The sequence below is a fragment of the Cryptotermes secundus genome, unplaced genomic scaffold (assembly GCF_002891405.2).
Source record: "Cryptotermes secundus unplaced genomic scaffold, Csec_1.0 scaffold446, whole genome shotgun sequence".
NCBI classification, from domain to species: domain Eukaryota; kingdom Metazoa; phylum Arthropoda; class Insecta; order Blattodea; family Kalotermitidae; genus Cryptotermes; species Cryptotermes secundus.
In genome coordinates this window covers 79,052-104,239 of record NW_019731271.1, presented here as the reverse complement: position 1 = coordinate 104,239, position 25,188 = coordinate 79,052, and the positions used below count along the sequence as shown (strand labels likewise).

The window sequence follows — 25,188 nt, the reverse complement described above, 5'->3', positions numbered from 1 at the left end:
CACCTTAACTATACTCTTTGTATTTTTAAGCGAAATATGGATTATTGATGATTATTTGGAACATTTCTAATAACAGCCCAGGCCATATTTATAAAAGGACATAAGACCTACTTTGAAGCTAATGTTTAATGTCGTGTGGTATCTGGAGTAATGTTCAGCGAACCATTGGGCTGTTTTATTATTCTATATTGTAGCGTGTAGATCTGTTACCAGGTAACGACGGCAAAACTAGCACGTTACCACGGCAATGAATATACACGCAACAATAGAAAAACTGTTCAAAATGGCGTTTTTGCGCGGTCTGTGCTGAGATGTTATGTGCAGAACAATTGGAGCAATCTGGAAGTCTGTGGAGAGAAGACCCAGTTGGAACCTCAGTTCAGTTTTGGAGTATTAGCCAGCGGGCAAGGACGTGAGTATAGAAGCTTATGAATCCCCATTGTTAAGATCCGTTTCCAGGGAACGAGCAGCCTGTGCTCTAATGATTTGTAAAGTGAGTAGATTAGAGATGGCGCTATAAATACTTGTAGTTACGAGTTATATGTAAAAGCGGTCAGTAAATCGATTATCAATCCAAACCCCGTCTATGAGTCATTCATATACGAGACAATATAATCCAATATTATATTATTTGTTAATGTATTCAGTTCACAAATAGGCTTATCGGTTTTAGCTTCTTTTCCTCATTTTGAAAAAGTAAAATTAGGCTTATGAAATTATCTTGCTATCTATGTGTATCTATGTCAAGGAATCCCCCCCCCATTAACTTGAAATGTGCTAGTGTACCATGGAACTTGAACCCATCTTAAGGAAGTACTTCGTAAATCCCTCCCATCAGATCAGTGTACGTGTCTGTATTTTATACCTCCTATCGTTGCTAGGCAATGGCTCGGTAAAATCGTTACCGCGACAAAGAATACACACGCAACAATGGAAGAATTATTGGACGCATCGTTTTCCATAAGGCCCGTGATGTATCAAATAGAAGTAGACGAACAGTTCTTGTCAGAACTTCTTTCATTTTATATATTATAAATCAGCGTGTTCTTATCTGATGCCTGGCGCCAGAATGAACTGATTGGGTTAAACCCCTCAGTCGCAAAGTAACTCTGATTCTGATTCTGATTCTGATGCCTGTAGCTTGGTAACCGTCTTTGCGCGTATTCAACTTTTACTTTTCCCTGAAGAATGCCCCGTGCTCGTATATCCATCTGTTTGTGAGAACATATCACCTGTCGTACGGTAAAATTGGTATTTTGAAATTAATGAAATGGGTTGACCACAAATGCCCTGGTACCGGCACTTATCTTTATTTGAATGTAATTTTAAACCTCGTACTGCGAATTATTCTTCATTACAAAAATAGTCTCATTTCTCCATTTATTTCCCTTCTCTTTCATCATTCCTCTTTCATTCTCTATCCTCTTTCCAGGGGGTCTCTGTTCAGTTCCACGCTCCATTACAGAACTCGCGCGCACTCTTGTGGCTCAACTCCAAATTACAAACGAGTTGCGAAATGAAGAGCGGAAGGCGTCTGACAAATGAACCGTCGTGTTATTTCTATGTCTTCAATTTCTCCTCAGCCCTTCCTTCCCCCACATCCACTACCAGCCTCTCCTGAGTCGTTTTCTTCATTTTTCTTCTTAGTGCTGTATTTCTTCCTATATTCTCCACCTGTCTGAAAGGAGGCCATCTTGTATTGTATTCGAGAAACAAATGAATGTAGAGGTGAAGGTGGTAACAAATTTAACAAAAGACGAACGTTATACTAGGAAGGAAGAAATTGTCATTAATATCTTTTCTTTTTTTTTTTTTTTTGCAGAAGACCTGAATTCAATTTACATACAAAAATATAGTTAATATCGAATATAATAAATTGTTCCAAATTTATGTAACGCTACATGTCACTATCCATAATAAAATATTAAAATATCTGAACAAAAACCGCACCCTCTATTATACACTAAAATTATGAACATTTATTTACTTGTAAACTATCGACTAACTAAAAGCAAAGAAAGTTACAATTTCATTAAATCTTTCGCTGGTGTACTTGAAGTCTGCATAAGTTTACTAGATCGTCTAAAGGAATGATAAACTAAATCTTTGATTATTTGAATTCCTATTTCTCATTAACTGCTACTCAGTAATACAAATCACCTAATCGCCACACTATTTTGTGTGATTTCTTTTCATAAGCTACACATGCCTTCCCCCAGTACATACAAAGCGAAAAAAATCCCCTCCCCTCCCATACTCGTACTTTAGACATAATAGAGTTCTGCGGCATCTCTGTTTCTCTAATTCTATTTTTTGTTTTTTATATTATTCCTAGAAATAGTCACCCTTAACAAATCTGCTTAAAAAAGGGAATCCCTTTGTGCTACTATCTGAACATGTGTACCCGTAAAGCTGGATCGCAATGTTTCTGTTCGAAAAATTTACTTCCGTGGCTTATTTATTTTCCAAGTTTCACTGAAAAGTGATAATACACGTGTACTTCAGTTTCGTGGACTGCGGATGTCAATTGTTGCAAAGAAATTGCTAGACTGGGTTAATAATCAAACGTACAGAATGTGAATTTTACTCTTTATTCATGATAGGCCTGATAATATTTGCATAGACCTAATTTCACAACTAAGTTTAATCACGACAGTAAGAAAAGCTGTTAATTCCATAACAACGTAAAACCGTCTCTGTGCTTACTTAAACATCGCGCCATTAAGAAGTAAAATATGGCGGAAGTGCAAAAATTCCCCTCATCCTCACCCCAATTCTTAATCTCGATTCTAGATGAAGGTGAATAGTCAACTTCACGCTCCCGCCCGTTTATCCCAGAGGAACAACCCCCAGTATTCATTTGATTTGATGCTTGGTAGACCTTAGAATCAGTCAGGTCGGTGTAGTGAAAAGAAACATATGTAGGCTTCCTAGAAATCGAATCTTGATCATCCAGCCTGTAGTCCAGTCGCTGTGCAGACTGAGTGCCCCAGGCTCCAAAACATATTCTAGTGTGTCCTCTGTAATATTTTGAATTAAGGCTCGAACAATTTGTTGTTATCAAAACGCCCTAATTTCTCATTTCAGAAGTATCTGACTCAGTTCTCGGTCCAGAGGTCGGCTATCCTGAAGTGATGCCGGTCCTGGAACTGTGAGACATACCGAAACACATACCTCTGCGGCTTCCTTCCTCGTCTTTCCCAATTCATCATTCTTATGATTGTCCCATTCGACTGTAACTTATGTAATTGAGAAGCAGCCTTAATACACCGCATTAAGAAAGAAAGAAAAACCGTTGGAAACTTAAAGCAGCAGTACAGAATTCTATGTGGAAAGTACATATTGCCACTTTCACCATCACAATCATCACAAATATCAATATATTGTTATTTTTATTATTATTATTTCTTTTCTTTTTCTTTCAGTGTTTAACGACGCTGCCATTATCGACATTGTAGCGTTGGTGACAAAGTGAATATTGTACTCGTATATGGAGCAGCTGGTGGAATGAGAATTGGCAGTGAAAACCGAAGAACTCTGAGAATACCTGTCCCACTAAAATTCTGTTCACCACAAATCCCACGTGATCAGACCTATAAAACTGATATTATTATTATGTTGTCAGCGCATTGGGTATAAAGATCTCGACATATGTGTATTTGGAGCCGTTTCTCTGTCACACTTATACTCATCAACCTAAAATTTTTAATAATATTCTTTCATAAACCTAATGTTCTGTGTTTTGTATTTCTTAGTTATCATGTTCTTGTTACCCATCTTCATATTTGTTTCTTTGTATTTACTTTTTCTGTATTAATGTGTTCTGTCTTCCAGTGCTTGCCTGTAATTTGTTTTTGGCCACTATGCTACAAGCCGGAAGGTCGCGGGTTCAAGTTCTGATGAAGTCATTGGATTTTTTTCAATTGATCTAATCCTTCCGGCCGCATTATAGCCTTGGGGTCGACTCAGCCTCTAACAGAAATGAGTAAAGGAATTAATTAAATAATCTTCCTGGGGAGTAAAGCGCGGCCGGCGCGTAAGGCTGACAACCTTACCGCCATCTTTGAGCCAATTGTCTAGATAATGTAGGACCCTCAATGTCTCACAACCCTATGGGCCTTCACGGCCTGGTACAGGGATAGTTTTACTTTACTTTTACTTTACTTTATATTCTGTTTGCCCATAATATAATTACCAGTATCCACTGTGATCTGTCTGTAATTGGCTTTGCAGATGTTGACTTGGCACATAAATAATACAGAATTGAATAATTCAATTCAATTATTTATTATTTATGTGCCGAGTCAACAGCCGCAAGGCCAATTACAGACAGAGCACAGTGTACATGAAAGTAATTATAGACAAACACATTATAAGTCAAAGACAAATTACAGGCAAGTACTGGGAAAATCACAATAATGAAGAAAAGTAAACAAACACACAAACAAATAATAAAAATAGCAATAATAATAATTTCATTAACATAAATCTAAGTGTCATAATAAATAATCAAATTATAATTATCACTGTCATCATCATCGTCATCACGCCCCTTAATTTGAACTCCATACTGTTTACTGTAAAATCTAGAGTTCTAAGAACTACCATGATTCGGAGACTGGCTCTGTCTCTGTCCACGTGCAAAGCATAAAACTTATGAGTTTAATAAATTCAGTAATAATAATTAAAATAATATTATCACTGTCTGAAACTTTTAGAACTAATTATGCATTTGGTAAGTTAATATATATTTATGAGTTTATTATAATAAGCATGCAATTTAATTATTGTAGAATGTAGAGTTTGGACCTATAGCCCTTTAGACCTGTCAAGAGAAACCAGGGCTAGAACGAGTTCTGACCTTAGTTAATCATAGTCATCTCTTTCGACACTACTCAACGTCGACCCGCCACACAGCGTAATAAAATATTGTAACGCCTTGTCAGTTAACGACTCAGCAAACACATTTACATATTCTCGGTGACGTCACTCAACAGTAGTGGAAATATATTTTCTGTAGGTCCGCACCGAAGGTTTATAGGGGACAACAAAAGCTGTTTGTGTGCAGTCATAACCTGGAGGAGTGAGTAATATATGGACTTCACTTGAGTTCCGAAGTTCCAAGGGAACAGCAGTGTGGCCAGAAGAAGAATTAGAAGACTTAGTGTGTGACGTTACATGTGCTGTAGTACATCGATATTGTGAGTGTGTAATTTAGTGAGACTTTTATAGTTTCTGTGTTATAAATCCATTGCCAGGAAATGGAAAGTGAAAACCAGTGGAAATAGACTGAAAAGATTAGCGTGGAGTGATTGTAAATTATGTAAATCAGCAAGAGCGTAAGAATTAATTGTAGTTACGAGCTGTAAGTGGTCAATAAATCCAATTACAAATCCGAACTCCGTCTTTAGTCACTGTTACACGTGACAATATTATAAAGAGAGAGGTACCGAGAGATATGACCAGCAGTTCCGCAGTCACGTGACAAATATTTTGGGTCGGCGCTTCGGAGTTAAAAAGTAAAATAATATCGTTGCGGGCAGAGGGTCAGTGGTCACATCCTCTACCACTTGAACTGAAGTCTTTACGGGGCTACAGTTCTTGATGTTCGAAGAGCAATTGGCCGCGTCTCATCGTCACGCAGAAAATGCACTTAGGTCAATGGAACAGACACCTCAACACTCGTACCGGTCTCAAAATCGCATTTCCAACTTCTTCTTGACATTTCTGAACTGCTTGTCTGGTTCAATTATAATTTCACACTAAATTTTTATTGTATTTCCATTCCTTCCTCTAGGCTCAGTCATTTTATCTGCTTTCTGCNCCCTGAAGATGGAGGCGATACGTTCCTCCGAAACGTCGGTTAACACCACATATACACGGTGCCAAATCCCAGAAGACTGCTTCTTCAATATTTTATACAGTTTCAAATATTTACTCCTCAAACTTGTTTTACTACTTCTGAGATATATTCGTAAGAGGTTTATTTAGTTACACGGCTCTAAGTGCTACATATATTTTTCCTTTAAATGCAACTACGTATTTTCGTTTTGGTAGCAGAAAATTTCGTACCATATTTCACCATAAATAATTGCACTTACCACTAAGGACAGGATGAGAGGTATTCAGTTCGCTGTAATGACAGGAATTTTCATTTCTGTGATCATTTCCAGGTCGAGCTTGGGACATACAGAGCTACTGGCTACGGACTGGACGACTGGGGTTCGTTTACCAGCAGACGAGATTTTCTCTTCTCCGTCACCTCCAGACGGAGACTAGAAACAACCAAATTCCATACCGAAAGGGTGACGAGGTGTCTTTCCACAGGACAGTCCTTCGGAAAGGGAAACGGACCACTGACATCCATATAGAGCAGAAGATAGGAGTGCGCGAGGCTGTTTCTTATTTGGATTTAGCTGACTCAGCACATGGTCCATAGGCGGACAACTACAAATACGATACTGAATCTTCGTGTTTCATAAAATATGGTATTTTTTTCTTGGTCATCCGAGGAACTATCTAAGATCATTAAAAAAAAGGTAACTTTTCCCCTGTGCTTAATGCCATTAAAGAGTAGGAGGGAATGGATATATAGGTCCATTTTTCTTGACCTCGGCATTAGCTAGAGGTGAGTGGTGAGCTTCATACCCCAGCCGCCTTACTCCTCCTGAAAGAGACCGCGATACCCATTGAATAGGAGGCTGGGTGACTCCAGAACCTGNGGCACCGTGTATATGTGGTGTTAACATATACACGGTGCCAAATCCCAGAAGACTGCATTCTTCTAAGTGGAAGAGAAATTCTTGCCCTTAGCTGGACTCAAACTTCGGAACTTCGGCCGTCCATCCCGTAGCTAGACTCTCTACAGACTGCACTATCACCGCAACAAGAAAGATTATACAAAATGAAATTCTTTAATTGATTGTTTTGTTAGTTATATGGTTAATTAATTAGTTGATCTAGTCCAGGCATGTCAAACTCAACTTGTACAGAGGGCCACCTCAGCCCTATAAATAATAGTCCAGGGCCGCACTTCAAAATAGAAATATACATTAGATTTTGATACAAGGAAATTTAATTGTATTTATTATTTAGGAATAATTTCAATATAATTGCGTAAAGTCACATATCTTACAGTTTTAAAAAGCAAGAGAATGCCATTTTTGACAAGTATCAAACAGCTTTTCAATATGTAAAAAGAGAGATTACACAAGAAATTATGTTAGAAATAGCAAAATATTGAATTTCCCTCATCCTGCTATTTATGTATGCGTGAGACTTCTTGTCTTCTGGTCTGTTGGGAAATTATATTTACAAAAAATATTTATACTAAAATTTTAATATTGATTTTAATGTCAATTAGCTCTAAAAGTTGAGTGGCCGCACTCTGTGGCTATGGGGGCCGCATGTTTGACACAGCTGATCTAGTCCAACGACGATCCAATAAAACCGCCTCTGTACCTTAGTCCATAGCGTAGTACATATATCTGTGTCCTGAAGTCACGCAAAATTGTAACACAGTGAGACATGCGTGCCTCTTGCTCTGATACCGAACTGCCGTCCCGCTGCGTGTTGCAGCTGTGTCTAAATGGGAGCCTGTGCCGTTCATTCATTCGTTTGTGCTGTAACCAGTCACATGATAATACACGCATAGCGGACCACTTCGCAAAGCGAGCATATTCCATTGCTTTTTGCGGTACCTGAAACATGTAGGTGTTTAGTGATAATTGTCAGCACCAAATTACAACATACCTGTCATATACATCTGCCTTAGGGACAGGTCAGCGGTTATAGTGACTCGGGAACCCTATAATCGGGGTTGAATTCCCTGCAGGGACAAGAGGTTTCTCTAGTCTATGCAGTGTCCAAACTCTTTTGAGGCCCTCTCAGCTTCCTAGCCAATGGTTACCGCGGAATCTTCCCACGCGCACAAGACTGCCGAAATGTGAAGCTGACCACTCAATGTCGAGGTTAAGAATGTACGGAGCTGTACCTCTAGTTCCTCATAAGTCTTCATGGTGTGGTGTTTATTGAATTAAGTACAGGGACAACATTGCCTTAGCTAACCTGTAGCTGAGAGTGAAATCAGTACAAGATAACACTTCCTCACTGTACGAACTTCATGATGCATACCACCTCTTGAGAAGCTGATAGACGTCGGATTTCCTTGCACCTTTTCTTTCCCGAAAAATAGTTACGTGTTTACCATAGCTCTCCACTGTAACCTGCCCTGACCAAGGTGAGCCAACTTTACACCCACATACTCTATTTTCTACAGATCCATCTCAGTGTTACCCTCAAATTATGTCTGGGTCTCCGAAAATGTCTTTTCCACAAAGTTTTCAAACCAAAAATTGGAAGACATTTCTTGATTCCTCATATATGCTACACTCCCTATCCAGCTTGCACTTTATGGAAACACGAAGGTTTGTCACCGTGAACGCTATCCGAAACCATTTAAATCCATCCGTTATCTTCACATCTTTTTTCTGCAAGATCAGTTTAAATACCTCCACTTCCGGTAGGAGCAGGGATTTCACCGCTTCAGGAGCAGCACTGGAACCTGCCCAATCTCATATCCAATCGATCCTGGGAGTGGGAGCTCTTTCCCTAGAATAAACTGGTCACAGCCTGAAACTCAGCAATCATTATTATGTTGATTATGACTGAATGGAGTTACAGGGAGCTCAAATTGTCAGTTTGTCTTCGAGACAGTGTGTTTAATTAAGCACAGTAAATATTTAACAATATCTTATAATTTCAACATTGTCCGTAACCTAGATATTTTGCTGCTGCTGCTGCTACTGCTACTACTACTACTGCTGCATACTGGTCAGCATCACGCCCAGGCCGCTTTATCTCTAGGAAAATCGCCCCCGGTAGCTATTGGATTGGAGGTTGGGTGGACCTCAGTATCTAGATGCTGTAGAGAAGATAACAATTTTGACATGTCTTGAATCGAACACGGGCCATCCAGCCCAAGGGGATAAATGTAATAATTTTATTTTCGTAGTTCACTGCACGCCACTAATGCAGTACAACAGAGGATCTGTTCCTTGACTTCCCAATTATAAAGTAGCTTATATGCTGTAAGAGCATCAGTGTGTATACTTGTAAGTCTGGGACGACATAAAACGTGAAATGTAATTAACATAAATAGAAACGTATATATCAGTCGTAAGAATAATACCAGGACAGGATCGTAAGTCTCGCGTTAATATATCGCACTGCGTGATGAGTATTATATACTGTATAATCATATTGTAACTCATGCACGTTTAAGTTATAGCTTTCCGTTCTCTTTGTGACATCCATTGTAAAACATTACCTTGTAAAACGCTTTGCGATTCCAGTGCCCTTATAATAATATTGTACCAGTAAGAAGCCTATGTAGCTGAACCTGAGAGGTCACAAGACTCACAAGGTCTAGGTACAGTCACGTAACAATGAAAATTTCACTCGTTATATCGTAACTGCCGTCACTCAAGGCTTATTTAAAAATGTCGACTCTTTATAGAACAACATTTATGAAGTTTCCAGCTGGTTTCGGTGTAACACAAATATCCCGATTTACCAATTGGTGGGGGCAGGACTACCTAGAGTGGTAGTTCATTTTCAGTAGTCTTGTGGAAGTTTCGATTGTCTGCTGTGCGATCTCCAGCCCTACGGTCATCCTGGAAATTCTGCCGGATAGCTTCTCCTTCCTCAGCCGTAACTGTTCCTTGAGACCTCGGTTCCTTATGTCGTTGTTTCCTTTCGGATTCTCCCGACATCTCTTTACGAATGTCCGTCCTTTCCGGGTTCCTCGTACAACATTGTCATTGCCTTTCTTCGGCTGTCTGCTGCACCATACGGCTAGACGCCATTCTCAATACAGCTCCTTCAGTGCTCTGTTTTCCTTGCGGCCTCTTCTTTAGGGACAACTTCATGCACTGCATTGGACTACTCTTCCGGATTTTCCTCCAAATCCGTGGTCTCCTTTCCTAAACAGGCCTCCATTTCCTTTAGCTCGGAGTCCATCCTGGCCATCATCCGTTCGTGATGGGCATCTAATTTGGCCAGCATGTCTTCTTTCAGGAGTTCTTGGCCAGCTCTCATGTCTCCTCTCTTTCCCCTTGTATATGCGTATATTTTTGCTTGTTTGGCGCCTGTTTTAACTTGGTTGGCGTCCATCTTGGCCAGTAGGCGTAGTGTGGCTGTATAACCTCTTACTGCGGGCTCCAATCCAACCACTTCTGATGCCAGTTGTCACGTGTAAGGGTGATTCTCAACGGGGTCTTGGATTGGATATTGGATTTATTGACCACTGGAGCACACATCTCGTAATTACACTTAATTATAGCGTTATCACGACATACGCACTCTACAAACCACTAACTCACAAAGACTAGTGTAATTAGTCTATTACCGCCTCTCCTAGTCGTTAACCTGGTAACTGCGTCCAACGGCGGACATTTCCCTTACTTTGGGTTCTCGAACTATCCCCGTATATCGGCTACCAGCTTCTAATAGCAACTGCTCACAAAAGCTGAACTGCAGCTCCCTCACTAACTCTCAGGCTGGCGGCTACCTCACACCAACCTCCTAGACTCACTAAATTACACGCTCGAAACATCATTGTAACTACAGGACATAAAAAGTCTTCTCAGTCTTCACTAGAAATTTTCTGGTAACGGGTTTTAGCACAATCCGCTTAAATCCTTACCGTGTGGCACACACCCCTTAGCTGAACTAGGTTCTAAACTCTTCCAGTTGATAACAACTCGGCACGGACCATGTAGGAAACACAGCTCTTCTGTTGTTGTAATTCAACTGTTGCAGAGGCGTGTTAATCGCGCCGTTGTGTAGCGGACCACAGAAAACACCACTTCCAATAATTCCTCTGGTTTTGCTTGTTGAGAATCTGCTGCCTAGCAACATCTGTGTTCTTGTTTCTTTCGCGGTCATCGCATAGAAATGGGTTCATATGCCAACATATACCGTATTTACGCATGTATAGGCCGCACATTTTTTGCCAAAAATTCAAGAGGAAAACTGGGGTGCGGCTTATATTCGAAATATTCGAAAGCACACTTCATTTAAAAAAATTATATTCATAATTAGTAATACAGGATGTTCTACTCCTGAAATAATATTCCAAGAAAATTATTTTTTCTATAATTTCTGTCTGAAAATTGTGCTGCGGCCTATACATGCGTAAATACGGTAGTTAATATTTTAGACTTGACTCAGTATTTAATTTCATATTAAGTTGATTTCTTGCATTTATGCTACTTAAACGGTATACTTTTAAATAAAAAACAGAGAATAAAATGAGGTTTTCACTCAAGTATATTTTCTTAGGCATGTAACTGCAATTTAAGTTTGATTTTCTGGGAAACAGTGTTCGATTTACAAATAATTTTCCAAGAGTGTAACTAGCTCACAAATTGTGATATGCCTATTTATTTACATTCTTTCTATTTTCACTTTGAACTGCAGGGAATTATTTCTCGCAACGAAATATTTAATGCTGTTCAGATCGGTGCAGAAACAGTCTGATGATTTAAAGATGTTGTCGATGTGTTCCTCTTCGGGATGCGTCGCCCTGCTGTATACTATGGTCCTCTTCAGAGAGTCATCGGGCACTGGACCAAATTCTAAAGTGTACTTGTATGTCACAGCTTGCTTCTTTGAACCAATGTATTGTATAGCTTGACACCATCTGTTCTTACTCGAGTCCTGTCGGAGTTGATACCAGAAGAGTTGGTCAAAAACTGAAATAAGTAGTGTGCTGGTACCATTAACGCTGAAGTCGTGGTTCGAAACCCGAAACAATCGTATCTCTCTCTTCCAGTGCATAGCCGAACGATGATGCTTAAGCAGAACATGAGACCACAGATCCGATTGTCGGCCCTTCCACGTGCAACCCATAGACTTCCCTGTCAGACATTCGTACAACCTGCAACGGTACCAGAATTGCTTTAGCCAGTTTCATTCGTTGCCATAAATTTCTACTCACAACGTAACACCAGCCAGAGATAAATGGAGGGGTAAAGGAGAAGGGATGAAAAGCAGAACAGAGAGAAAAAATTAGGGAAATCAGGTAGATATATACGTGTAGATATATATATATACAGATAGGTAGGTAGATGGATTGATGGGTGGATGGATGGAATATAGCATGGGCTTCAGTGATATATAAAGAAATCAGGATGAAAGATACCTGTGTTGTGGTAATGACACACTCAACTGCTTGTTGCTGTGACTGTCTACAATTGTTTCGGCTATGTTCTCTAGCGCCACGTTCCTGGATGTGATCGTCAGGGACTGCCTGAAAACAAACACGTGAATATCAAGCTGCGCAATTTTTGTTTTCACTTATATAGGACTGATGATAAAAATAGTCCTTATATATTTGACAAGGTGTCTACCCAACCGGAAACAGTTTCTATTCACTTTAAGGACACATCTTCCAAGAATACCACAGAAAAAATTATCATGACTAAAGTAATTCTACATTTTAGCAACAGATATACGTATGGGGTGAAATTGTGTCCGATTTAAGCGTATTCCGGAAAGGAAACCCCGTTCAATTGGGATATATCTGTTTAGCAGACCAAGCAAGATGCCTATGTCAGGAATAGAGTGCTTTACGTGGCTTCATACCTGCATGTGGGACAGAGAGCGAGTCGAGGCCTGCAGCTAGAGCAGATGTTGTGTCCGTTCAAACACTGGGTGATCGGGGGGGCCATGAAGTTGAAGCAGACAGGACACTCCAGAAGGCTCGCTAGGCTTTTGCTCAAATCAGATTTGAACTTAAGGCGCGCTGAATCCATAAGCTTTGCAGCCATCTCGTGTGTATACACCCTGCTATTATTAAGGATTTTAAGAATCAAATGAAGAAGATACTTAGAAATAATTAAAATATGCTGTGTTCCTGAACTGACTAGCAAATATAGGTCTACTTGTAGGAGATAAACTCGCGTTTTACGAAAGAGCTATTTTCCTTTAAAGCAGTTAATTATATATTATAAACCAGTCAAAAGAAAACTTTGTATTTCAAATTCTGCAATAATAAATACGTTAGCCTAAGGTAATACATGTAAGTTACTAAAATAATATAAATAGAAAGTCTGTACACATTGTTATATTTATTTGTTGATCAGAATGAAAAACAATTACATTGAAATTAATATTGTCACGTGTCCGTGGTTCCGTGACTAACAATAACAGGTTCTGGATTGGGTGATTGGATTTATTAACACCTTTTACATTCAACTCATACTTACAATCAATACAGCACTATTGCTGATTTACACAATTTACAGTTCACCGTTACACACGCACTAGAATTCCCAGTGTTTATTAGTCGTATCCTGGTAACGGAATTAAAAGAGTCTCACTGTGACTAAATCTACTAATCACATACTAAGTTTTCACAGGCTGACTTTTATTCTTCCTCAGTTACTATCTTCCCGTGGCTATCTCCTACTGGCAACTGACTACTCAAGCCAAAGTCAAAATCAAAGTCAAGGTCAAAGTTACGAGTACTGCACAACGGGCGGTTTATCGCCAATCAGTTCGTCTGGGCGACAAGCCCCTTGAGACTCAACTGAACCCTTGCGGTAATAGTCCTTATGTAGCACCCTCTCTGATGAGAAGATGAATGTCATTTTGTCATGTGCACATTTCGCACATATTGAAAATCTTCCTTTGCAATATACAAAAGTTTCCTGTCATTACAGGCTTTGCAGAGTAGATCATGCCTATCTTATAAACTAACTACTCCTTCAAATTTTGTCCCTTAGAAAGTCACGGAACGGACCGCGTAACACAGAAGAAAAAAGCTCCTCTATTGCTGTAGATGCGTGTTACCGCGCTGTTGCCTAGCAAAGAGTCACGGTGAGGACCACATAGAAAACATATATTATTCTTGTCGCGTATTTATTGTTCCGACTTAGCAATTCATGTGCTTTATTATCGCATACTGGTGTACGCATAACCCAGCAAGAAGCTGTCTCTGTGGGAATGTGCAAACTGAGCCATTGCCAAGCAGTAGGACACTAAGTCACAATATGACTATGTGTACTAATAAGAATGACATATATCGACAACTTTCAGAAATAGTAAGGACGGGGCTGAGCTGGTGCAGGAGAAAGTCCAGTGGCTGTGTTATATGAATACGACGAAGAATCTTCGGGTTAAATGAAAACAAAAAGCATTGTGATCAGCTGAATAACAATCAACTTTTGAACCAGATGAGTTAATCAATTCGTTCATTAGTTAAACATTAAGCCTATACGAGCTTATTCAGAACGAAGCGTGGTAAAACCATAGACACGTCATAACAGACATGCGTCACTGCTGTCGTACTCTGATCAATATCTGTTTCAAGGCCTACGTTGTGTTCATGACAGACACAAACAAGATTGTGTCTGATTAAAATGTACAGACCAGATAATCAGCAATTTTTAACACTAACAACTCTTGAATAATAGAATGATGATTTCATGAGCTGCGCATGTCAAAGCATTTGATCTAACAAAATATTTGTTGTCTTTCAAAAGGTTTCAAATCATCAGCTATATTTCACGGTTTTACAACGAATATGAAAAGCAAAGGCAGATGGGATTATTATATCACTCCCCTATTATTTATAAGGGTGACATCCCCAAAACAACGGGTTTCCATAAAATTTGTATTTTTCTGTATTCAAATTGATCGGGGGGAAATTTATTTATTATGTTTGGACCCCCTGTAGTACCTACTTTACACGAAGCTCCAATGGAACTTATGCAATAAAAATTATTACATGAGATAAACTGGAGAAATCAATAAAATGTATAAACTTTATCTGAAAATCCTACAGAGTGTATTATCTCTAATTTTGATTATTTTTGTTAGTAGTAAGATGTATTACCCTAAATGCGTTTGTCGAAAACTTTTTCAGGGAGCTGTAAAAGGATCAGGAAATTCGTGTGAAGGCGACATGAGGATCACAGAAAACAAAAACCTCGTGGAAGAATTTGCGACATTGTTCGTTTAAAAGTTTTAATGTCTACAGATAGGCTGGTTACTTATTACAGAGCTTGATGATCCGTAAGGAAAATAGGATGAAGTAACAGAACCAAAATACGACTGCAAGGTACAAATCGGTACTTACTTACGCATGGAGCTGAGCCCTCCTTGAGGAGCCGCTAATTCTGCAGATAGCTAAGAATTTCCCAGAATGTTATGGAACCCGAAAGTTCATTATCTTTTTCGCAAGAGCCTTCCACTGGTCCCTATCCTGAGCCAAATCAGTCCAATCCATACCATCCAATTCTCTCTAAGATCAATTTAAAAATTGTCCACCCGCCTACTCCTTGGTCATTCCAGTGGTCTCTTTCCCTCTGGCTTTCCCACCAATATCCTACATGCATTTCTCTTTTCCCCTGTTCGTCCTACATGTCCTGCCCACCTTATCCTCCTTGACTTGATCATTCTGATTATACTTATAGAAGGGTACAAGTTATGAAGTTCCTCATTATGCAGTTTTCTACAACCTCCTGTCACTTCATCTCTCTTCGGTCCAAATACTCTCCTCAACACCCTGTTCTCAAACACCCTCAGTCTATGTTTCTCCCTTAATGGTAGAAATCGGTACAAAAGAAAAATCTCAAATGTAATTAGAAAAACAATGTAATATTTTGCCTTGTGGTTTCATATGATGCACTTTGAAGTCATTCAAAATATTGTTGATACTGAAAGTTGAAATATTTTATACAAGTTACAAAAAGTACGCATATCATTAGGTGCCAGATATTCAGTACACAAATTCAAAGGAAGAATTTTTAAATGTGAGAAGGATCTAAAGCAACTAAATACATAAGTGATCATTTTAGGAAACCTACGGTCAAATTGCAATAAATTATAACCTGCTAACTTATCTGGATGACATTTTGTGTTACGTATTACTTCGAGTGACCCTCTCGATATTATGTATTATAAAATATGTTATAAATACTAATATTTAACTACGTATATTTTGTATTATTTTTTCCTATTGCTAGCGGGGTGGGACTAAGTCCCTTGTGCTGCGGCCACTTCTGGCCTATTGTACCAGCCCTAGTTGATAGGTGAGGATGATTGTGGAGCAATTGGTGGAATGAAGATTGGCAGGGGAAACCGGAGTACTCGGAGTAAACCTGCCCCAGCACCACTTCCACCACAAATCCCACTTGCGCAGACCCGGGATCGAACCCGAGCCGCAGCGTTGGGAAGCCAGCGACTAACCGTTTGAGCTATGGCGCGGCCCCACGTATATTTTGTAACTTGGTTTGAAAGTCCACGCCTGCTGATTTCAACTCTTCATCGACATTAAAGCTTGGCGGCCGTGTCAAATTTCGAGATGAGAATAACGGAAGTTGTGTTTAGAATAAGATCTCAACATTTTGTCTAGTAATACACGTAAATATTTTAGAAGCATGTCATATTTACTGGGATGAATATCTTAGGTAAAAGGGAGTTAGTGGATGGCAACCGAAGAAAATATTAGGTCTGTTGACGTCTCATTCTTGAGATGACGCATTATAGGTATATGGTAGCATAGCATATAGGAATACATTGTGGCCTCTCAGACTGTTCAGGAAAGACTATTTTTGATATGACAACAAGGTTGCAATATGTAGCTGAATAATGCAGACCGCTCTGATGCATTAGATGTCACATACTACGCGAATTGCCGACATACACGTTCAATGAAGTCTTGAAACTAGAGTCTCTGTTCTTATCGTCAGGCTGGGGCGGTAGATATAATTTTATGTAAATGGGCCCTAAATGAAACGTTGAAAATTTCTACATATCCGTAAATTCAGTAGTTTCACTCACATTTCCTGACATTTTGCTTTTAATGTAATTAAAGAGGCCCAAAACAAATTGTCAATGATTTCTAAGCACTTTTCCGTGCCTTACAAAGTCGAACGATGTGTGACATTTTTGTGGAAGCTTCACCAACAAGAATACACAATTACTTTTAGTGAGCAGTGCACAGCAAATCTAAAAAGGATAATATTTTTGCCAAAATCTATAAATTTCAACCAAAGTAGCAGGTTACGAATTACTGTCAATACCATCTTGTACAAGAAACGTTAGTGCACTGCAGCCTATTATGAAGCAAGAGAAACTAGAATTTGTCTATGAACGAGTGGTAACATTGGCAGTTTAAGCGCATAAGATGTAGCAAATGTCTGTTAGGCTGTGGTAACTGTAACTTCAAGCTTTTAAAAGCATTTATAGAGGGATGCTGAAGCACAGGGACAACTTTACAACCATCAGCTTTTCAATAAAGATCCTTTGACGCAGGCCTATCATTAGTTCATTCATTCATCTGTAATCTGTCAAGACGACAGGTCCACAGTCTCTTCCAAAACAGTTCCTCCACTTGATGCGATCTAGAGCTTTCTCCTTCAAATGAAAATATCCTCTTCTGCCCCCAAGGTCATCCAGCATCTTCTTACGTCTTCTTCCTCGTCTTCTGCTCACTTCTATCCGCCTCTCTACTATCATTAGTTATCTACTACAAATTAGTATTTCGACTTACCTTCAATACGTTAAGTTATTTGTTTACACCTGGTAGAAGTATAGGGCAGAGCACTATCAGAAACGATCATTTACAAAGTAGAATGCGTCAGGTTATAATGGACGCATGTAATATTCTCTCTTCTTACTTCACGCACGAATTTTCATTGTGGATTCCTCACTCACACGGAAACGCCACTTCCGAAAGGAACGTGAGACATAAATCGTCTCTTTGTCTTCATGAGAATTATCAGGGATGGACAACTGAGATACATATGTTCTTATCTCGTGTTTTATCAAGTTCGTCCACTGGTAAGAAATCTATCCACATCGAATTGCGTCATCCCCACTGGATGTCTGCTCGTGTGAAAGGTATCAATAGGAGTGGAAATGGGCGTAGGTGAACAAGGAGATAGCCATCTACTTCGGTTAAGAGTGATTCTCTTCTTGACAAAGATATTTTCAGTGCCTTAAGTTGTCATGACCATGATTTCTAACAACTCGAACTCCAGGAACAAATTCCGAGTCTGCGTTATAATAGATTCCTTTAGCCCCTTAATATGAGTTAAAATATTTTATGGGGGGTTTTCTTCTTCTGTGTAACATCTACGAACTTCTGAAAAGCTATTTTCAATTCTGGGTGTCTAGGACGAAAATTTATTTTCGCCGTGTAAATAATTCCCAGCTTATAAAATTAATTAATTCTGTCTGTTATCGAAATACAAATTTTAGAGGTATGTTCTACATGTGCCTGTCGGGCCAATCATAGCTTGATGCAATTACGGATATCATTATAAAGAGAGTAGCTGATTTTGTGAACTTGGTACGAAGCCAGCCATGCTGATAGTAGAAAGCTCGGAATTTTCAGACATACTTGCAGTAAAATTTTGCATTGCCGATTGGTTCTGCGGTTCGTTTATTGAACGCAGCCTACATGTAGCTTAATATTTGCTTTTCAGTATTAACAAAAGCAAAGTTGCTAAACTCAGTTGAGTTACATATTGTGAGGCACGTGCCTATTGCTAGGCAACGGCTCGGTAAACATATTCCCAAAGTTAAGCTCCAAAAATATAAGGACATTTATTACTAGGTAAAGGACCAATAAATACTAATTCCTGAGAAGAGAAGACAGTATTTTTGTGTGGTCCGTGCAGAGAAATTATAAGAGGTCACACTCCTAAGAACAGAGGGAGTACAACGGAGTACTGGAGGAGTTCTTTTGGAAGTCAGAACAGTTCCCGTGGAGTGCCAGTCGCAAGAAGATGACAGTGTGTCCGATAGTGATTTGTGAACTGTTGTAACCAGTTGTATAAGGGTCTAATAAATTCGATCATCAAATCCAGAAACCCGTCTTATTAGCCATACTAAACCCCAGGTACGTGACAATATTATATTGTCGGAGATGTTTAAAAGAAACTTAGGGCTATTCTATTCATACTTGACTTCTTTGACGACGCTTTCAGTTGCTCAGATTGAAGTTCATATTGTGACCTAGCCGTGACATTGCAGATATGCACTGCTGAAACTACGACATAGCACCTACACAGAAAAACCAACCCCTCCTTCGTCGAAGAGGAGATCCCATTTCGCAACATGTACATGTGTAGGAGAGAATAAAAATCTTGGTCATGAAGCTAGAGGAGGCTGAAGCCAGGAATGACTGTACTGACAAAGTCCCGCAGTAGTTAAACCGACCGACTGACCAACCGACCGAATATATTAAAACCGACGTGAAGGCTATTTCGAATACCTCCATCGTAGCCTGTGAGTCGTAGGAGGCAACGAAATGGAACTCAATGCCTTGGGTTATAACTGGGCTACTCAGTTCCTGGGAGATATAAATACAGGGACCTGACACGTCAGGTTGGGGGAACCTTGAATCTGAAATAGTAAAATATGACAATGAGTACCGCGGAACTCGGATCCGAGAATGCGCTGGCGAGGACCAGCAACAATTTACCAGACGGTAGACCGCCAGTCGCAAAGTGGCTCTGATTCTGACTCTGACTCTACAGGCAATTCAATTGATCCCGAGTCGGAAGTTTTGTGAGACAGCTGCCACCTGGCGGAAGCGTGGGAGGCGGAGGAATCCCCATTGTCAAAAGCAGTTGCTTAGCAACGCCATGTGTAGCTGTGGAAGATCTAGTGCCTACTGTATTAAAATGTAAAGTGTGTGAGTTAGTTTAAGGTCTTTACTCGTAATTCCTTGTACTCACGAGTTGTAAGAATCCAGTAAATTCAATTATCAATCCAAATCCCGTCTCTAGTCACTAATTATGTAACAGTATAAGCAGGCGTAAATTATGTTTATTTGTAAATCGTTAAATATAGGCCTAAACTAAATTGAAACGTGTTTCAAATAAGAATAACAGACGTCAAAGAATTGTGCTTGTACTTTATGTAAAGCAACATTTCTTTGCCTGGTTCTTGAGAAATTCAATAAATCTGAGTTCTGCTTCGTATAAATAAGATATTAAGCTATAGGTAATATACAGAGTTAGATATTAAATTCTCCCAACATGAATTTTATGCTGACTCTGAGTCACAAATATAAATGGAGCCACTTTAGTGGTTTTGTTTGTTATACACACACCCAAGCACGAATGGCCTACAAAACATTTTGTTGATTGTATTTTGGAGATCCCGAGTTCGATTCTTCAGCCAGCTGCCAAAAATCTTGAGCCCTTTCATAAACTTCCTCATTCCCTTTAGGAAAATATTTCGATCCGAGCCACAGTTATATCTCGGGGTTTTTCACATCCGAAAAGTGAGGAGTTGTTGAAGTTTAAGAGACGGGAAACATATGAAGGATTCTATATTTGGTCCCTCTGGTTTCGAATCAGAGACCTTCATAGAAGCCCAGGTTCAATTTAGCAAATGCATTAAAAGTAAAAGAGCTGAAATTATCCTTGTGCTTAATTAATAAAGGCGAAGCCATGAAAACGTACGGGGAAGTGGAGTTGTAGCTCCACACTTCTAAACCCCGGCACTAGGAGGAGAGTGTTCAGTTTCACGCTCAGGTATCTTTGATCTCAAGGCCCTGTGCCCATTGGATAGGATGCTCGGTTGGCCCCAGAGATGGTCTTGATATTTTAGAGAAGAGACAATATCCCTTGTCCCTACCGAGAATCAAATCCTGAATCTTTGATCGTGCAGTCCGTAGTCTGTTCTCCTTACCGGCTGAGCCATCCCGGTTTCTTAGCGTAAACGTCGTCATTGTTTCCATATCCAGAGACCAATTCGTGAAATTTGTTCCAGTTTCGGAACTGACCATTCTTTCACAAAGGCAGCTCATTGTTCCTCTATCCTCTTGTTTCATAAAATTAAACTCACTTACATATTCCAGAAGAAAGTATTCGTGATAACTCTCATTTCCAAATTGTATGTAGTTTTAAATTTGTATATTCCCAATTCATTTCTTATATCCAAATTTTATTGTAGCCTGCAGTAGGACCTAAGTTAATAAAATTATTCCAGTTTATAATCTGTTTGTCAGATTCCGTGTTTCACAACATTAAGACTTTCATGAATCGACTTTGTGCATTTCATTAGCCCATGAGTGTCTATTATTCCCACTACATACATACATACATACATACATACATACAAATAAACCAAACAATTTAGAATCAGTACCTTAATATTATCATACACTCTTTCTTTTCAAAATGTCAACTACCGTATTTAAAATTTGAACCGGGGTAGCGCAGTCGGTATAGCGACTGGCTACGGGCTGGACGACCGAGGGGTCGGAGTTCGAGTCCCGGTAGGTTCACAATTTTCTCTTCTCCATGTCATCGAGACCGACTCTGGGGGCCCACCCAGCCTCGTATCTAATGGGTACGGCGGGTATTTCACCGGGGGTAAAGCGGCAGGGGCGTGAAGCTGAATACTCACCTCCAACTAGTGCCGATGTCAAGAAAATGCGGATCTATACATCCACTCCCCCATAAGCCTTCATGGCTTAGTTTTTAATTAGTTAAGCACAGAGAGAACTTTTTTTTTTTACTTTTTACCGTATTTAAGCTTCCATCTTGGTAATATTTCCTATTTATCTGAATAGTTAACATCAACCAATCAGGCAGAAGTCTTATACTCGTTTACAGACCAACGTGTTTAATTGGAAAGTAGTTTAATTTGAAGTTTTGATATTATTCAGCAAATTGTGCTCTGTATTCGCTATGTGATCTTGCAGATTTTAATCAATTTTTATTTATTTTAAGAATAAAATGCAGGGTCTCATCTTTCCCCACAAATCTCTCTGTGATGAGAGTCGAAACACACAGACAATCTTCCGAACTGAATATGTCATTAATAAGCTCGGTATCCTTATGTGTGTTTCTAACGAACTTAAATCTCGTACCACTAGGATTCTTCCGATCAAATCTAATTTCATATCTGTATTTTGCTGCATTCTCTTCTGCTCCTACGTACTGTACGGCCCCAAAGAATTTAAATTTGGAGCTATCTTTTCGATGACGGAGCCAGAACACTTCCCCATGTGCCATGATCACTTGAGTTGTGAGGTCATGGTCGTAAAGAAGAAAATCCTTGATCTTGCAGTGGTTATTTTCCAGCAGTATCGTAATACTTTCATGATCTTCATGCATGTGATCCAGGATTTGCCAGCGTCTTCCCATCCAAGAGCAACCACCAGGTCGTCCATATTCACATTTGTATAGCCTGCAAAATATAAACAAGAAAGTAATCTCCAANCACGGTGTTGTCGCTTGCAGATTTACCTATACTTTTTCTTCAACCCTGAAGATGGGGGCGATACGTTCCTCCGAAACGTCGGTTAACACCACATATACACGGCTCCAAAGCCCAGAAGACTGCTTTCTTCATAGTCACCGCCGTGAAAGCCTCAAATCTTACAAGTAATCTCCACCTCGCACAACATATACCTGGATATTGGTGTTCTACTTATACAACACAGAGAGGAGTCAGGATAGCTCAGTCGGTATTCCTACGGGCTAGAAACTTTGGGTTGGATTCCGCGCAGGGTAAAGTTTTTCCCACTCCACAATATCCAAACATTTCCCAGGTGATAAATAGACAGTGGCGTGAAGCTGACAACTCAGTTCCGTCAAGAATGGTTGAGCTATACCTCCACTCTCATACACGTCTTCATGGCGTGGTGTTTAATTAAGTAAGCATAGGAACATATTTGTATTTACCTTTTTTTTTCACAACACAGTTTTTGCTGATTTACACAACACCCCTACTTTCGGGAAGATTGTCGATCCAGAAATGCTACACTATCTGCAGGGAAAAACTTTTGTCTGATGACCTTCTGTAAAATGTTCTTAATCTTGACTAATAGCACGGCACATCCAATTTCAGAAAGAAAATTTAGCATCCGGCCCAAGTATGAAACACTCGCCTGCAAAAATCTGACAGCTGTTAAATTAAAATTATTCTTCAGAATTAATTAATTAAGCACCATGCCACGAAGACGTACGGAGAAAGGAGGTATAGTTCCACGATTCATAATCTTGGCTTTAGTTGGAGGTAAGTGGTCAGGTTCATGACCCTGCTGCTTTACTCCCGATACCTACTGTATGGAATGCTGGATGTGCCCCAGAGTCGGTCTGGACACTATGGAGCAGAGGGAAATCTCTTTCCCCTTTCGGGAATCGAACCCCAACTCCTCAGCCGTTCAGCCCATAGCCCAGTTGCTATGCCAACTGAGATGACCCGGCTCCCAGTTTGACCCTTGTTACTCACTGTAAGTAAAAATGAAAATATCAGAGAAATATCAGTGAGTAAACAAGAAAAGCAAAATAATGCTGTCTCCTGGGGTGCGGCGCCGTGTAGATCTTGAGTGAACCGACGTGAACGTATTGCCTGCATCTTCAGGGTAGGATGAAGATGGAGGAAATACGTACGTCTACACGGCGCAATATCCTAAAAGACGACATTCTTCATAGTCACCTCCGTGAAATCCTCAAATTTTTCAAAGCAAAGCAGAAGTTTAGATGTTAAATTTCAAGACGGTAATACTGCGTCACAGTGAACTTCATGACAGATTTTTCTCAGACACAAGATGTACTAGAATTCTAGACTCACCTGGAGGAGCAGATTTCGACGTGACCCGATGTTATCCTGGAAATGTATTTATTGATCTAGTATTCCAGATTTACACGACCCATCTGTAGTTCTAGACAGCCATGTTGTTAAGGATTCTCGTTTCCGTGACCTCGTAGTCCAGATAAGCTCAACCCACCTATAGCAGCGGACCTCCATGATATCCTAGATATCTTTGTTCTTGATCTCATGGTTCAGAAATCCTCGACCCACTTGTTGTAGCAGCAGACCCACTTGTGGGCTAATGATATCTTGGTTATTGGACTTCTTGGCCTCGAAGTCAATGCACGGTAAACTCACCTGTAGGAGCAGACTTCCATGTGTTTCTCGATGTCCTGGACGTTCGTCCTTTTGAAATTGCAGCCGACGTTAACATTTCCGCACCGCTCCAGACACTGATCTGCCAGGGCTTCGAGAGCGCAGTTGCGCGTCAGCAGGAAAGACTTTCTGCACACAGGGCAGTTGCTGAGTCTAGGTCTACATTTCTGACAAATATTATGGCCATTTCTACACAGATGGATGGGTGATTCCATATATTCGAAACATACTGGGCACTCCAAAAGCTTGAGTAGACATTGATTTAATCCATCCTCAACGCTACCGCTTATCAGCCTCCTATTTACTGATAAAGACTTCCCTTTGGCATCTGTCGTTTTGGAACACATCTTCTTGTACACGTTATCTGTCATCCGGATATCGGGGTGTCTGGCTGACCGGTCTGCATTCACTATAAAACGTTACGAGCAGTCAGGAACTTCGAACCAACTCAGATCGAGATGATAATGAAAAATGATTGAGAAAGGAAGGGGGATGAAGCAGCGGGGGTTCATTTTAATGTACGATTTCGGTATGTATTTGGGATATCTGCGTAAAGTGACGGAAACACTGTATTAAACAGCCGGGGCACAGACTAAGATTCAAATTCGAGACTTAGCAAAAGAAAACAGGTTACCGCAGATATGTGTGGCTCGCGGTAGCGTAGTTAGTTGAGGTACTATGCTACAAACCGGAAAGTCATTGGATTTTTCAATTCACCTAATCCTTCCGACAGCACTATGGCCCTGGGAGTAGATTCAGCCTCTGATAGAAATGAGTACCAGGAATGTTCCTGGGGTTAAAGGGTGGCCAACCAATGCATATGGCTGACAATCTCACCGCCATTTGTGAGCCGACATTCTAGAAAATGTGGGAGCCTCGACGTCTCACAACCATGTTGGCTACCACGGCCTGTTTCAGGGATAACTTTTATACAACAGGTAAGTATATAATCTAGAGATATAAGTATAATCAACGTGGAGTCATTAACCATTATCTGCTTAGTATCTGATTACACTTTCGCCATGTCAAAAAATACATGAAACGAAAATAGGTTTTAATGAAACAGTGTCTACGTCACACATTTATTTTGATACACTAAGCCATTTTATAAAAATTAAACACTTCGATTTTAACACAATTCAAGGAGGGGCTGTGGTGAATTAAAAAGAAATAAAATTAGCCTGACAATTTTAATATAAGGTGAGATCCCCCGTAGGAAATTTAAAACAGATATGTCAA

General features: G+C 39.9%; 2 protein-coding genes and 1 long non-coding RNA gene across 5 annotated transcripts; 1 reads left to right on the top strand and 2 right to left on the bottom strand.

The window, feature by feature from the left end:
- Positions 1-266: 266 nt before the first annotated feature.
- LOC111866798 lies at positions 267-3,573 on the top strand. Its single transcript, XR_002843210.2, has 2 exons — positions 267-412; positions 3,426-3,573. It is a non-coding gene; the product is annotated as an uncharacterized LOC111866798 (long non-coding RNA).
- A 7,601-nt stretch (positions 3,574-11,174) lies between these two features.
- LOC111866797 (E3 ubiquitin-protein ligase Siah1) lies at positions 11,175-17,780 on the bottom strand. 3 transcript variants are annotated; one of them, XM_023856062.2, is made up of 4 exons: positions 17,564-17,780; positions 12,649-12,852; positions 12,206-12,313; positions 11,175-11,941 (listed from the first exon to the last, which is right to left on the bottom strand). In XM_023856062.2, exons 2-4 carry the CDS (start codon positions 12,831-12,833, stop codon positions 11,449-11,451), a joined length of 786 nt encoding a protein of 261 aa, XP_023711830.1. In that variant the 5' UTR covers positions 12,834-12,852; positions 17,564-17,780; the 3' UTR covers positions 11,175-11,448. The 3 variants fall into 3 exon arrangements, with proteins under 3 accessions (XP_023711830.1, XP_023711831.1, XP_033608316.1); XM_023856063.2 differs by having other exon boundaries at positions 12,649-12,849; XM_033752425.1 differs by having other exon boundaries at positions 17,638-17,780.
- A 3,812-nt stretch (positions 17,781-21,592) lies between these two features.
- LOC117282511 (E3 ubiquitin-protein ligase SIAH1A-like) lies at positions 21,593-24,320 on the bottom strand. The gene is made up of 3 exons (XM_033752424.1): positions 23,932-24,320; positions 21,976-22,224; positions 21,593-21,596 (listed from the first exon to the last, which is right to left on the bottom strand). Exons 1-3 carry the CDS (start codon positions 24,318-24,320, stop codon positions 21,593-21,595), a joined length of 642 nt encoding a protein of 213 aa, XP_033608315.1.
- Between the last annotated feature and the right edge of the window lie 868 nt (positions 24,321-25,188).